Source organism: Rana temporaria, chromosome 5, assembly GCF_905171775.1.
Source record: "Rana temporaria chromosome 5, aRanTem1.1, whole genome shotgun sequence".
Taxonomy (NCBI): Eukaryota; Metazoa; Chordata; class Amphibia; order Anura; family Ranidae; genus Rana; species Rana temporaria.
In genome coordinates this window covers 76948-92558 of record NC_053493.1, presented here as the reverse complement: position 1 = coordinate 92558, position 15611 = coordinate 76948, and the positions used below count along the sequence as shown (strand labels likewise).

The 15611-nt window shown below is 51.4% G+C and overlaps 1 protein-coding gene across 1 annotated transcript in view; it reads left to right on the top strand.

The window, feature by feature from the left end:
* LOC120939725 (F-box/LRR-repeat protein 6-like) overlaps positions 1–15611 on the top strand; it is a 45993-nt gene that overhangs the window by 10383 nt on the left and 19999 nt on the right. The window contains exons 2-6 of the mRNA XM_040352054.1: positions 306–592; positions 666–824; positions 7512–7581; positions 11742–11873; positions 11982–12089. Of these exons, the coding sequence (XP_040207988.1) occupies positions 306–592; positions 666–824; positions 7512–7581; positions 11742–11873; positions 11982–12089 (756 nt within the window). The remainder of the gene's footprint in view (positions 1–305; positions 593–665; positions 825–7511; positions 7582–11741; positions 11874–11981; positions 12090–15611) is intronic.

Below are 15611 nucleotides of genomic sequence, written 5' to 3'. Positions count from 1 at the left end.
TTTATAGTATCTCTACATAGTTCACTGATGTCGGTTGATGTTGTTTATTTATGTTTCAAATGATTCACTTGTACGACATTCTTCTGCATTAAACTTGAAAAACCAATAAAAACTATTGAAACAAAAAAAAGAATGCACCCTAAGATACGACGGCGTAAGAGACTTATGCCAGTCTATGGATACGCCGGCGTAAATTCTCTCTGAATCCACCCCAATACGTTTTCCCATTTTTTTGTGGTGAAATTAGGTGCCTCGGCTTATATTCGGGTCGGCTTATACTCATATCATTTATTATCTCTTTTTAGATGTCGCCTTCCCGCAGGAAGCGTGGTCGCCCCAAAAAACATTTCAGGAACAGGCAGCAATCCCAAAATGCGGGACCTTCCTGTTCCACCCGACATACGGACAAGACAAACAGACAGGATCTGGAGGAAACGATCTCCGCGCAGAACAGAGGCCACGAGGAGACGTCGATGGACACGGAAGATGCCGCCACGGACTTTGGCTGGAGCTCTATCATCCCGGTGGAGATCTTGCTTCGGGTCTTCCTGTTGTTGGCGGAGAGTGAGGGCGCGGTGCCCGTTCTGTGCAGGTGAGGACACAAGACGATCGGCGTATCCCAGGTGTTCTCCTCCTCCATCTCTTATCTCCCCTTTTATGTGCAGGGTCTCCCGGGTGTGTCGGCTGTGGCGTCAGATAGCGTCCAGTAAGGACTTGTGGCGGCGTGTGACGGTGAGTCGCTGCTGGGTGATTCCAGACGAAAAAGATCCGCCGAGGACCCGGAAAAGGATGATGAAGGCGATGGAGACGCTCATCCAGCAACGGTCAGTTCAGGTCTTCCTTAGACTTAGGAAGTGTTCTCCGCAGATCTCCACAAAGCAGAAGACCCCCAAAATAGTTACTATTCCAAAAGTAACATCATTTTTATTAGGGGTGTCCCGATACCACTTTTTTAGGACTGAGTACAAGTACCGATACTTTTTTTCAAGTACTCGCCGATACCGAATACCGATACTTTTTTTAAATGTGTCCCCAAATGCAGCCATGTCCCCCCCCATGCAGCCATGTCTCCCCCCCCCATGCAGCCATGTCTCCCCCCCCATGCAGCCATGACTCCCCCCCCCCATGCAGCCATGACTCCCCCCCCCATGCAGCCATGTCCCCCCCCCATCCAGCCATGTCCCCCCCCATCCAGCCATGTCCCCCCCCATCCAGCCATGTCCCCCCCCCATCCAGCCATGTCCCCCCCCATCCAGCCATGTCCCCCCCCATCCAGCCATGTCTCCCCCCCATCCAGCCATGTCCCCCCCATCCAGCCATGTATCCCCCCATGCAGCCATGTCTCCCCCTATGTAGCCATGTATCCCCCCCATCCAGCCATGTCTCCCCCCATCCAGCCATGTCTCCCCCCATCCAGCCATGTCCCCCCCATCCAGCCATGTATCCCCCCATCCAGCCATGTCCCCCCCCATGTAGCCATGTATCCCCCCATCCAGCCATGTATCCCCCCCCATCCAGCCATGTCTCCCCCCCCATCCAGCCATGTCCCCCCCATCCAGCCATGTCTCCCCCCATGCAGCCATGTCTCCCCCCATGTAGCCATGTATCCCCCCATCCAGCCATGTCCCCCCCCCATCCAGCCATGTATCCCCCCCCCATCCAGCCATGTATCCCCCCCATCCAGCCATGTATCCCCCCCATCCAGCCATGTATCCCCCCCATCCAGCCATGTATCCCCCCCATCCAGCCATGTATCCCCCCCCATCCAGCCATGTATCCCCCCCCATCCAGCCATGTATCCCCCCCCATCCAGCCATGTTTCCCCCCCATCCAGCCATGTATCCCCCCCATCCAGCCATGTATCCCCCCCATCCAGCCATGTATCCCCCCCATCCAGCCATGTATCCCCCCCATCCAGCCATGTATCCCCCCCCATCCAGCCATGTATCCCCCCCCATCCAGCCATGTATCCCCCCCCATCCAGCCATGTTTCCCCCCCATCCAGCCATGTCTCCCCCCCATCCAGCCATGTCTCCCCCCATGTAGCCATGTCTCCCCCCATGTAGCCATGTATCCCCCCATGTAGCCATGTATCCCCCCCATCCAGCCATGTATCCCCCCCATCCAGCCATGTATCCCCCCCATCCAGCCATGTATCCCCCCCATCCAGCCATGTATCCCCCCCATCCAGCCATGTCTCCCCCCATCCAGCCATTGTCTCCCCCCATGCAGCCATGTATCCCCCCCATCCAGCCATGTATCCCCCCCATCCAGCCATGTATCCCCCCCATCCAGCCATGTCTCCCCCCATCCAGCCATTGTCTCCCCCCATGCAGCCATGTATCCCCCCATCCAGCCATGTCTCCCCCCCCATCCAGCCATTGTCACCCCCCCATGCAGCCATGTATCCCCCCATCCAGCCATTGTCTCCCCCCATGTATCCCCCCCATCCAGCCATTGTCTCCCCCCATCCAGTATTCCATTTTGGTATCGGGGGTATTTGCGGGAGTACGAGTACTCCCGCAAATACTCGGAATCGGTCCCGATACCGATTCTAGTATCGGGACAACCTTAATTTTTATGCCTTTACTTTACATTTTGGTGACGCATTTTTTGAGAAATGAATTTAAATTTTCTTCTTCCTCTATTGAGGGACACAGAAATTCTTACACTATTGAGTTATACTGCCGCCTACTGGAAGGTTGGACACTAGCAAACAAGAAAAAAGTGTAAGCCAGCCTCCAGTGTAACCCCCACTTTACCCAGCGTGTGTCAGGGCAGTCCTCCAGGGCAGTGGTCATCAACCCAGTCCTCAGGGCCCACTAACAGGCCAGGTTTGCAAGATAACTGAAATACATCACCATTTGCTGCTCAGTGATTGCAGTATTCTAGTCTGCATCTCCCCCATGGTAATACACAAAACCTGGCCTGTTATTGGGCCCTGTAGGACAGGGTTGATGACCACTGCTCCAGGGTATCTGTTAATCCAGTGTTTGAGTGCTGTGACTTCAAGCCCCTTCTCTACGCGTTGCGTCGCAGGGTCATGTGGCTTCCTCAGGGGGATTGTGCACTGGGAGCACCAGAAGAATGTGAGCTTTATATCTGGATTTGTTTTAAAGGGGTTGTAAAGGTACGATTTTTTCCCCCCGTAAATCTCTTCCTTTACCTTAGTGCAGTCCTCCTTCACTTACCTCAGTGCTGTCCTCCTTCACTTACCTCAGTGCAGTTCTCCTTCACTTACCTCAGTGCAGTCCTCCTTCACTTACCTCAGTGCCGTCCTCCTTCACTTACCTCAGTGCCGTCCTCCTTCACTTACCTCAGTGCAGTCCTCCTTCACTTACCTCAGTGCCGTCCTCCTTCACTTACCTCAGTGCAGTCCTCCTTCACTTACCTCATCCTTCCATTTTGCTTTTCAATGTCCTTATTTCTTCTGAGAAATCCTCACTTCCTGTTCTTCTGTCTGTAACTCCACACAGTAATGCGAGGCTTTCTCCCTGACGTGGAGTGTCGTGCCCGCCCCCTCCCTTGGACTACAGGAGAGTCAGGACGCCCACTAACAAACAGCTCCTTTCTCTATCTGCAACGTAGAGAGCGTCCTGACTCTCCTGTAGTCCAAGGGAGGGGGCGAGCGCGACACTCCACACCAGGGAGAAAGCCTTGCATTACTGTGTGGAGTTGCAGACAGAAGAACAGGAAGTGAGGATTTCTCAGAAGAAATAAGGACATTTATTTTGTGTCTCTTTCATTTGTGAATAATCCCCCCAACTGTTGTCTCCTCCCACCAGCTGTTGTCTCCTCTCATCAAGCTGCTTGGCGAGGGTCTTGTAGCCATCCCAGCCTTGTGTAGATCTCCAATCTTCTCCCCGACGTCCTCCGACAGATCTTTGTTCTTGGTGGAGAGATTGGAATCTGATTGGTTGCTTCTGTGGACAGGTGTCTTTTTATACTGGTAACAAGCTGAGATTAGGAGCACTCCATATAAGAGAGAGAGAGAGTTCTCCTAATCTCAGCTTGTTGCCTGTATAGAAGACACCTGGGAGGGAGAAATCTTGCTGATTGATCGGGGGATCGAATACTTATTTCCCCTCACTGTAGCAGCGCACAGGGTTTAAAAGAAGAAAAAAAAAAAAAAAAGTCGTAGGACAGGAAATAATTGCCCATTTGACCAATCTGCATTTTCCATGGACGTTTTCACTTAGGGGTGTCCTGACTTTTGTTGCCAGCGGTTTAGACATTAATGGCTGTGTGTTGAGTTATTTGTTATACAAGCTGTACACCCCTCCCCCTCCCCTCCTGTACACTCACTACACAACATTGTAGATACAAAGACCCCTCCCCCCCATGTACACCCCTCCCCCTGTGTACACTCACTACACAACATTGTAGATACAAAGACCCCTCCCCCCCATGTACACCCCCCCCCCTGTGTACACTCACTACACAACATTGTAGATACAAAGACCCCTCCCCCCCATGTACACCCCTCCCCCTGTGTACACTCACTACACAACATTGTAGATACAAAGACCCCCCCCCCCCATGTACACCCCTCCCCCTGTGTACACTCACTACACAACATTGTAGATACAAAGACCCCTCCCCCCCATGTACACCCCTCCCCCTGTGTACACTCACTACACAACATTGTAGATACAAAGACCCCTCCCCCCATGTACACCCCTCCCCCTGTGTACACTCACTACACAACATTGTAGATACAAAGACCCCTCCCCCCCATGTACACCCCTCCCCCTGTGTACACTCACTACACAACATTGTAGATACAAAGACCCCTCCCCCCCATGTACACCCCTCCCCCTGTGTACACTCACTACACAACATTGTAGATACAAAGACCCCTCCCCCCATGTACACCCCTCCCCCTGTGTACACTCACTACACAACATTGTAGATACAAAGACCCCTCCCCCCATGTACACCCCTCCCCCTGTGTACACTCACTATACAACATTGTAGATACAAAGACCCCTCCCCCCATGTACACCCCTCCCCCTGTGTACACTCACTACACAACATTGTAGATACAAAGACCCCTCCCCCTGTGTACACCCCTCCCCCTGTGTACACTCACTACACAACATTGTAGATACAAAGACCCCTCCCCCTGTGTACACCCCTCCCCCTGTGTACACTCACTACACAACATTGTAGATACAAAGACCCCTCCCCCCCATGTACACACCTCCCCCTGTGTACACTCACTACACAACATTGTAGATACAAAGACCCCTCCCCCCATGTACACCCCTCCCCCTGTGTACACTCACTACACAACATTGTAGATACAAAGACCCCTTCCCCCGTGTACACCCCTCCCCTGTGTACACTCACTACACAACATTGTAGATACAAAGGGCCAGATTCAGAAAGGACTTACGACGGCGTATCTCCAGATACGCCGTCGTAAGTCCAAATGTGCGCCATCGTATCTATGCGCTGTATTCTGGAAATCAGATACGCCTGAATTTTTGCAAGATACGACCGACGTAAGTCTCTTACGCCATCGTATCTTGGGGCGCATATTTACGCTGGCCGCTAGAGGCGCTTCTGTAGATTTACGCGTCAAATATGCAAATGACCGAGATACGCCGATTCACGAACGTACTTGCGCCCCTCCCCCCCCATGTACACCCCTCCCCCTGTGTACACTCACTACACAACATTGTAGATACAAAGACCCCTCCCCCCATGTTCACCCCTCCCCCTGTGTACACTCACTACACAACATTGTAGATACAAAGACTCCTCCCCCCACGTACACCCCTCCCCCTGTGTACACTCACTACACAACATTGTTGATACAAAGACTCCTCCCCCCATGTTCACCCCTCCCCCTGTGTACACTCACTACACAACATTGTAGATACAAAGACCCCTCCCCCCATGTACACCCCTCCCCCTGTGTACACTCACTACACAACATTGTAGATACAAAGACCCCTCCCCCCATGTACACCCCTCCCCCTGTGTACACTCACTACACAACATTGTAGATACAAAGACCCCTCCCCCCATGTACACCCCTCCCCCTGTGTACACTCACTACACAACATTGTAGATACAAAGACCCCTCCCCCCATGTACACCCCTCCCCCTGTGTACACTCACTATACAACATTGTAGATACAAAGACCCCTCCCCCCATGTACACCCCTCCCCCTGTGTACACTCACTACACAACATTGTAGATACAAAGACCCCTCCCCCCATGTACACCCCTCCCCCTGTGTACACTCACCACACAACATTGTAGATACAAAGACCCCTCCCCCCATGTACACCCCTCCCCCTGTGTACACTCACTATACAACATTGTAGATACAAAGACCCCTCCCCCCATGTACACCCCTCCCCCTGTGTACACTCACTACACAACATTGTAGATACAAAGACCCCTCCCCCCATGTACACCCCTCCCCCTGTGTACACTCACTACACAACATTGTAGATACAAAGACCCCTCCCCCCATGTACACCCCTCCCCCTGTGTACACTCACTATACAACATTGTAGATACAAAGGGCCAGATTCAGAAAGGACTTACGACGGCGTATCTCCAGATACGCCGTCGTAAGTCCAAATGTGCGCCATCGTATCTATGCGCTGTATTCTGGAAATCAGATACGCCTGAATTTTTGCAAGATACGACCGACGTAAGTCTCTTACGCCATCGTATCTTGGGGCGCATATTTACACTGGCCGCTAGAGGCGCTTCTGTAGATTTACGCGTCGAATATGCAAATGACCGAGATACGCCGATTCACGAACGTACTTGCGCCTGTCGCATTCAGCTACGTTATTTACGTAAGGCTTACGTCCGGCGTAAAGTTACCCCTGCTATATGAGGCGCAGGTAATGCAAAGTATGGACGTCGGAACAAGTGTATATTTTTACGTCGTTTACGTAAGTCGTACGTGAATGGGGCTGGGCATAGGTTATGTTCACGTCAAAGGCATTGAGCCGGCGTGTCTTAGGGAGTAAATTCGACGTGATTCTGAGCATGCGCGCGCATGCGCCGTTCGTTCGGCCATGCATTTACATGGGGGTCACGGTTCATTTAAATACAACATGCCCACTACTTGCCTACTTTGAATTACGCGGGCTTACGCCGGACCATTTACGTTACGCCGGCCCATATATGGGAGCAAGTTCTTTCTGAATACTGTACTTGCCTCTCAATGTTACGTCGGCGTAGCGCATATGAGATGCGCTACGCCTAACTAAAGATGCGCCCGTCTCTCTGAATCTGGCCCATAGTGTCATTTCTTCAGTGTTGTCACATGAAAAGATTTACACAAATGTGACTGAGGGGTGTACTTACTTTTGTGACATACTATATATGAGTTTTACTTTTTTTTATTAAATTGCTGAAATAAATGACCTTTTTGGTGATATTCTAATTTTATGAGATGAAGCTGTATATCTATTGCTGTGTCCCGGGTCCCTTTACCTTCAGTGCTGATGTCTGTACTCCGGTTTGTCTCTTCTAGGCTCCCTCGGGTCTCTGACTTCTCCCTTCATAAATGGAAAGTGGAAAGTTCTGTTTCCTTTGTACTACAGGTAAGTGTAGTCATTTTCACTTTGTCCTCAGGGGCGGAGGAGTCCGTCCCACCTGTCCTCGGGGGCGGAGGAGTCCGTCCCACCTGTCCTCGGGGGCGGAGGAGTCCGTCCCACCTGTCCTCGGGGGCCGAGGAGTCCGTCCCACCTGTCCTCGGGGGCAGAGGAGTCCGTCCCACCTGTCCTCGGGGGCGGAGGAGTCCGTCCCACCTGTCCTCGGGGGCGGAGGAGTCCGTCCCACCTGTCCTCGGGGGCGGAGGAGTCCGTCCCACCTGTCCTCGGGGGCAGAGGAGTCCGTCCCACCTGTCCTCGGGGGCAGAGGAGTCCGTCCCACCTGTCCTCGGGGGCAGAGGAGTCCGTCCCACCTGTCCTCGGGGGCAGAGGAGTCCGTCCCACCTGTCCTCGGGGGCAGAGGAGTCCGTCCCATCTGTCCTCGGGGGCGGAGGAGTCCGTCCCACCTGTCCTCGGGGGCGGAGGAGTCCGTCCCACCTGTCCTCGGGGGCAGAGGAGTCCGTCCCACCTGTCCTCGGGGGCAGAGGAGTCCGTCCCACCTGTCCTCAGGGGCCTAAGGAGTCCGTCCCACCTGTCCTCGGGGGCAGAGGAGTCCGTCCCACCTGTCCTCGGGGGCAGAGGAGTCCGTCCCACCTGTCCTCGGGGGCAGAGGAGTCCGTCCCACCTGTCCTCAGACGCCATGGATGCCTCTCACCTAGCAATGGTGCCTCCCACCTCCTCTCCGGATTCCACGGGACCCTCGTTTTTCTCCCTAATTTCCATAGTGACTTCCTGCCTGTCTATTTGATGGAATAACTTTAGGCCGCTAATGCGTTACGTAAATGGCGTATCTGTACTGCGTCGGCCGGGCGTACATTCGTGAATAGGCGTATCTACTGATTTACATATTCTACGCCGACCGCACTGGAAGCGCCACCTAGCGGTCAGCCTAAAAATTACACTTTAGGATACGAGGGTGTAAGACACTTACGCCGCTCGTATCTGAGCCTAATTTAAAGCGGTGGTTCCCCCTTAAAAACAACTTTTTTTTATTCCACTGCCCCCCCACATTCCATCACGATTAAGGCTCTTATTATTTTTTGCTGCTGTACATACCTTATTACAGCATCTTCACCCGTGCATCCGGGTTGCGAGTCCCGCGGGAGTGGGCGTTCCTCACATGCTGTTGATTGACGTTTTGCCCAAAAACGAGCTCCCCCCTGTCGCGTAAGCCGCGTCACGGTTGGCGAAAGGAGCCGAACGGCGAGTCGGCGCTATACTGCGCATGCGCATCGCCGTTCGGCTCCTTTCGCCAATCGTGACGCTGCTTACGCGACGGGGGGAGAGCTCGTTTTTGGGCAAAACGTCAATCAACAGCATGTGAGGAACGCCCACTCCCGCGGGACTCGCAACCCGGATGCACGGGTGAATATGCTCTAGTAAGGTATGTACAGCAGGAAAAAAATATTAAGAGCCTTAATCGTGATGGAATGTGGGGGGGCAGTGGAATAAAAAAAAAGTTGTTTTTAAGGGGGAACCACCGCTTTAAGCGTATCTGGTTACCAGAATACGCTTAAATTAGCGCCGGCGTAAATTCTGACTTAGGCTGGCGCAAACCAATCACTATACGCTTATTGCGATTTTTTATTTACCAAAAATATGTAGAATACATATCAGCCTAAACTGAGAACATTTTTTTTCAAAATTGTCGCTCTATTTTTGTTTATAGCGCAAAAAATAAAAACCGCAGAGGTGATCAAATACCACCAAAAGAAATCTCTATTTGTGGGAAAAAAAGGACGTCAATTTTGTTTGGGAGGCACGTTGCACGACCGCGCAATTTTAATTTAAAGCGACGCAGTGCTGAAAGCTGAAATTTCGCCTGGGCAGGAAGGGGGTATATGTGCCCAGTAAGCAAGGGGTTAATAAAAAGACAATAGCAGGAGACCCCAGTAGCAGACTGTCCGGCTCCTACCTACAATGAGACAAAGGTCACACAATGTTCCATCTTTCTGATACAGTGGAATTCATTTATCATAGATTTCTTAAAGGGTTGATGTTGATAAATATTCCTGCCCTATTGAAGTAATCCAAACCGCACCCTCCGTGTCTATTAACCCCTTCCATACCGGGGGGGGCACTTATACACCTTCCATACCGGGGGGGCACTTATACACCTTCCATACCGGGGGGGCACTTATACACCTTCCATACCGGGGGGGGCACTTATACACCTTCCATACCGGGGGGGCACTTATACACCTTCCATACCGGGGGGCACTTATACACCTTCCATACCGGGGGGGCACTTATACACCTTCCATACCGGGGGGCACTTATACACCTTCCATACCGGGGGGGGCACTTATACACCTTCCATACCGGGGGGGCACTTATACACCTTCCATACCGGGGGGCACTTATACACCTTCCATACCGGGGGGGCACTTATACACCTTCCTGACCAGACCAATTTTCAGCTTTCAGCGCTGTTGCACTTTGAATGACAATTGCGCAGTCGCGCTACACTTGTACCCAAACTAAATTTTTATAATTTTGTTCCCACAAATAGAGCTTTCATTTGGTGGTATTTGATCACCTCTGGGATTTTTATTTTCTGCAAAAAAATAAAAAAGACCGAAAATTTTGAAAAACAAATTCTTTTTTTTTTTGTTTCCGTTACAAAACTTTGTAAATAAGTACGTTTTCTCCTTTACTGATGGGCACTGATGGGGGTGCACTGACGGCCACTGATAAGGCAGCACTGATGAGGTGGAATTGATGGGCACTAATATGCAGCACTCATGGGGCACTGATAGGCGGCACGGATGGGCACAGATATTCGGCACGGATAGGTGGCATGGATGGGCAATGATAGGCGGCAAGGATGGGCACTGATAGGTGGCATGGGTGGGCACTGATAGGTGGCACGGGTGGGCAGTGATAGGTGGCACGGATGTACTGTATTATATTGTACTGATGGATGCCAATCAGTGCCAAACAATAATGCCTGCCAATCAGTGGCATCCATTGTGGGCACTGATTGGCATCCCTGGTGGTCTAGGGTGGCATCCCTGGTGGTCTAGTGTGGGTATCCTCGGGGGGGGGGCTGCGCTGATAATCGATCAGCACAAACCCCCCCTGTGAGAGGAGCAGCCAATCGGCTCTCCTCTACTCGCGTCTGACAGACGCGAGTGAGGAAAAGCCGATAACCGGCTTTTCTTGTTTACATCGTGATCAGCCGTGATTGGACACGGCTGATCACGTGGTAAAGAGTCTCCGTCAGAGACTCTTTACCTAGATCGGTGTTGCGGGGTGTCAGACTGACACCCCGCAGCAACGATCGCGGCGATGCGCGCCCCCGGGGGAGCGCAGCGGCTCAATATCCTGAAGACGTCATATGACGTCGGGTCAGGATATTGAAACCACTTAGCCGCCGTCATTTTGCTATATGGCGGGCGGCAAGTGGTTAAGTAGTCCATCATTTTCTCGGTCACCCTGTGCCCTTAATAGACGCAGGGTGAATTACACATAAGGGAGGCCCCAAATATGGACATGAAACCTGCAGTTCCCCGAGTCTGTGTGTTCTGGGGAGACATGAACTTGAATCAGAAACAAGACTACTCCGCGTACCCCCCAGGCATACACCTTCCAAAGAGTAGTGTTCCCTTAAATGCCAGGGCCCATAGTCAGTGGGTAAGAGGCTCGCTCCCAGTCCTCTCCAAAAGCCTCTGTCCCGGCAAGGTCTGTCACACAGGGGGTCTCCCCATCTGTACCTTGAAGCCACAGAGCCTCCATCTCATCCCCTGAAGTCACTGGGGCCTCTCCACCTATGCCTAGATGCCATAAGGCAGGGGTAGGCAACCTCTGCCCTCCAGCTGTGCTAAAACTACCAATCCCATCACACCTCCGCCTCTAGAAGTCATGCCTGTGATTGTCGGGGTCTTGCAATGTCTCCTGGGACTTGTAGTTTCAAAACAGCTGGAGGGCCGAGGTTACCTACCCCTGCCATATGGGTTCCTGGATGCCACAGTGGTTTTCTGAATGTCTCCGGATGCCACGGGGCTTCCATCCTGTCACTGACTCTCAGAAGGGGGTCTTTCATCTCCCCCAAATGTCTATCCTGATATCTTTGTATCGTGCTTCTCACAATCTCTTCTGTTTTTCTGTAGAATTTGTCGCAGTCCTGCCCACTGCTGACGTCCCTTACGCTGTCACATTGCCACCAGGTGACCGAGAAAGACCTGCTGACTATAGGACGTTGCTGCCCACGGTTACAGAATCTCAACCTGCAGAACTCCAAGGTACGATGTGCATCACTCTACACCCTGCAGAATCCGCAACGCTTGGTATGGGGGACTGTCCTGTGTCTTCTCCATTTTTAGGTGCTCACCTTCTGATTGTCTCCATAGGTTCAATTCGATGCCGTGCAAAGATTCCTGGAGAAGTACGGAGCCCGAATCAGACGACTGTCGCTGTCCTACACCCTTCATATGAATTCAATCATGGCCGGAATATCGGTGTGTCCTCCCTTATCTATCCTCCTCCTTCCCTTATCTCCTCCCCATTATATATCCCTCCCTTATCTATCCTTCTCCTTCCCTTATCTCCTCTCCATTATATATCCCTCCCCAGGTCTATCCTCCTCCTTCCCTTATCTCCTCCCCATTATATATCCCTCCCCAGGTCTATCCTCCTCCTTCCCTTATCTCCTCTCCATTATATATCCCTCTCCAGGTCTATCCTTCTCCTTCCCTTATCTCCTCTCCATTATATATCCCTCCCCAGGTCTATCCTCCTCCTTCCCTTATCTCCTCTCCATTATATATCCCTCCCCAGGTCTATCCTCCTCCTTCCCTTATCTCCTCTCCATTATATATCCCTCCCCAGGTCTATCCTCCTCCTTCCCTTATCTCCTCTCCATTATATATCCCTCCCCAGGTCTATCCTCCTCCTTCCCTTATCTCCTCTCCATTATATATCCCTCCCAGGTCTATCCTTCTCCTTCCCTTATCTCCTCTCCATTATATATCCCTCCCCAGGTCTATCCTCCTCCTTCCCTTATCTCCTCTCCATTATATATCCCTCCCCAGGTCTATCCTCCTCCTTCCCTTATCTCCTCTCAATTATATATCCCTCCCCAGGTCTATCCTCCTCCTTCCCTTATCTCCTCCCCATTATATATCCCTCCCCAGGTCTATCCTCCTCCTTCCCTTATCTCCTCTCCATTATATATCCCTCCCCAGTTCTATCCTCCTCCTTCCCTTATCTCCTCCCCATTATATATCCCTCCCCAGGTCTATCCTTCTCCTTCCCTTATCTCCTCTCCATTATATATCCCTCCCCAGGTCTATCCTCCTCCTTCCCTTATCTCCTCTCCATTATATATCCCTCCCCAGGTCTATCCTCCTCCTTCCCTCATCTCCTCTCCATTATATATCCCTCCCCAGGTCTATCCCCCTCCTTCCCTTATCTCCTCTCCATTATATATCCCTCCCCAGGTCTATCCTCCTCCTTTCCTTCCCTTATCTCCTCTCCATTATATATCCCTCCCCAGGTCTATCCTCCTCCTTCCCTTATCTCCTCTCCATTATATATCCCTCCCCAGGTCTATCCTCCTCCTTCCCTCATCTCCTCTCCATTATATATCCCTCCCCAGGTCTATCCTCCTCCTTCCCTTATCTCCTCTCCATTATATATCCCTCCCCAGGTCTATCCTCCTCCTTCCCTTATCTCCTCTCCATTATATATCCCTCCCCAGGTCTATCCTCCTCCTTCCCTTATCTCCTCTCCATTATATATCCCTCCCCAGGTCTATCCTCCTCCTTCCCTTATCTCCTCTCCATTATATATCCCTCCCCAGGTCTATCCTCCTCCTTCCCCTATCTCCTCTCCATTATATATCCCTCCCCAGGTCTATCCTCCTCCTTCTCTTATTTCCTCTCCATTATATATTCATCTCCAGGTCTATCCTCCTCCTTCCCTCATCTCCTCTCCATTATATATCCCTCCCCAGGTCTATCCTCCTCCTTCCCTTATCTCCTCCCCATTATATATCCCTCCCCAGGTCTATCCTCCTCCTTCCCTTATCTCCTCTCAATTATATATCCCTCCCCAGGTCTATCCTCCTCCTTCCCTTCCCTTATCTCCTCTCCATTATATATCCCTCCCCAGGTCTATCCTCCTCCTTCCCTTATCTCCTCCCCATTATATATCCCTCCCCTCCATTATATATCCCTCCCAGGTCTATCCTCCTCCTTCCCTTATCTCCTCCCCATTATATATCCCTCCCCAGGTCTATCCTCCTCCTTCCCTTATCTCCTCCCCATTATATATCCCTCCCCTCCATTATATATCCCTCCCCAGGTCTATCCTCCTCCTTCCCTTATCTCCTCCCCATTATATATCCCTCCCCAGGTCTATCCTTCTCCTTCCCTTATCTCCTCTCCATTATATATCCCTCCCCAGGTCTATCCTCCTCCTTCCCTTATCTCCTCTCCATTATATATCCCTCCCCAGGTCTATCCTCCTCCTTCCCTCATCTCCTCTCCATTATATATCCCTCCCCAGGTCTATCCCCCTCCTTCCCTTATCTCCTCTCCATTATATATCCCTCCCCAGGTCTATCCTCCTCCTTTCCTTCCCTTATCTCCTCTCCATTATATATCCCTCCCCAGGTCTATCCTCCTCCTTCCCTTATCTCCTCTCCATTATATATCCCTCCCCAGGTCTATCCTCCTCCTTCCCTCATCTCCTCTCCATTATATATCCCTCCCCAGGTCTATCCTCCTCCTTCCCTTATCTCCTCTCAATTATATATCCCTCCCCAGGTCTATCCTCCTCCTTCCCTTATCTCCTCTCCATTATATATCCCTCCCCAGGTCTATCCTCCTCCTTCCCTTATCTCCTCCCCATTATATATCCCTCCCCAGGTCTATCCTCCTCCTTCCCTCATCTCCTCCCCATTATATATCCCTCCCCAGGTCTATCCTTCTCCTTCCCTTATCTCCTCTCAATTATATATCCCTCCCCAGGTCTATCCTCCTCCTTCCCTCATCTCCTCTCCATTATATATCCCTCCCCAGGTCTATCCTCCTCCTTCCCTTATCTCCTCTCAATTATATATCCCTCCCCAGGTCTATCCTCCTCCTTCCCTTATCTCCTCTCCATTATATATCCCTCCCCAGGTCTATCCTCCTCCTTCCCTTATCTCCTCTCCATTATATATCCCTCCCCAGGTCTATCCTCCTCCTTCCCTTATCTCCTCTCCATTATATATCCCTCCCCAGGTCTATCCTCCTCCTTCCCTTATCTCCTCTCCATTATATATCCCTCCCCAGGTCTATCCTCCTCCTTCCCTTATCTCCTCTCCATTATATATCCCTCCCCAGGTCTATCCTCCTCCTTCCCCTATCTCCTCTCCATTATATATCCCTCCCCAGGTCTATCCTCCTCCTTCTCTTATTTCCTCTCCATTATATATTCATCTCCAGGTCTATCCTCCTCCTTCCCTCATCTCCTCTCCATTATATATCCCTCCCCAGGTCTATCCTCCTCCTTCCCTTATCTCCTCCCCATTATATATCCCTCCCCAGGTCTATCCTCCTCCTTCCCTTATCTCCTCTCCATTATATATCCCTCCCCAGGTCTATCCTCCTCCTTCCCTTATCTCCTCTCCATTATATATCCCTCCCCAGGTCTATCCTCCTCCTTCCCTTATCTCCTCTCAATTATATATCCCTCCCCAGGTCTATCCTCCTCCTTCCCTTCCCTTATCTCCTCTCCATTATATATCCCTCCCCTCCATTATATATCCCTCCCCAGGTCTATCCTCCTCCTTCCCTTATCTCCTCCCCATTATATATCCCTCCCCAGGTCTATCCTCCTCCTTCCCTTATCTCCTCTCCATTATATATCCCTCCCCAGGTCTATCCTCCTCCTTCCCCTATCTCCTCTCCATTATATATCCCTCCCCAGGTCTATCCTCCTCCTTCTCTTATTTCCTCTCCATTATATATTCATCTCCAGGTCTATCCTCCTCC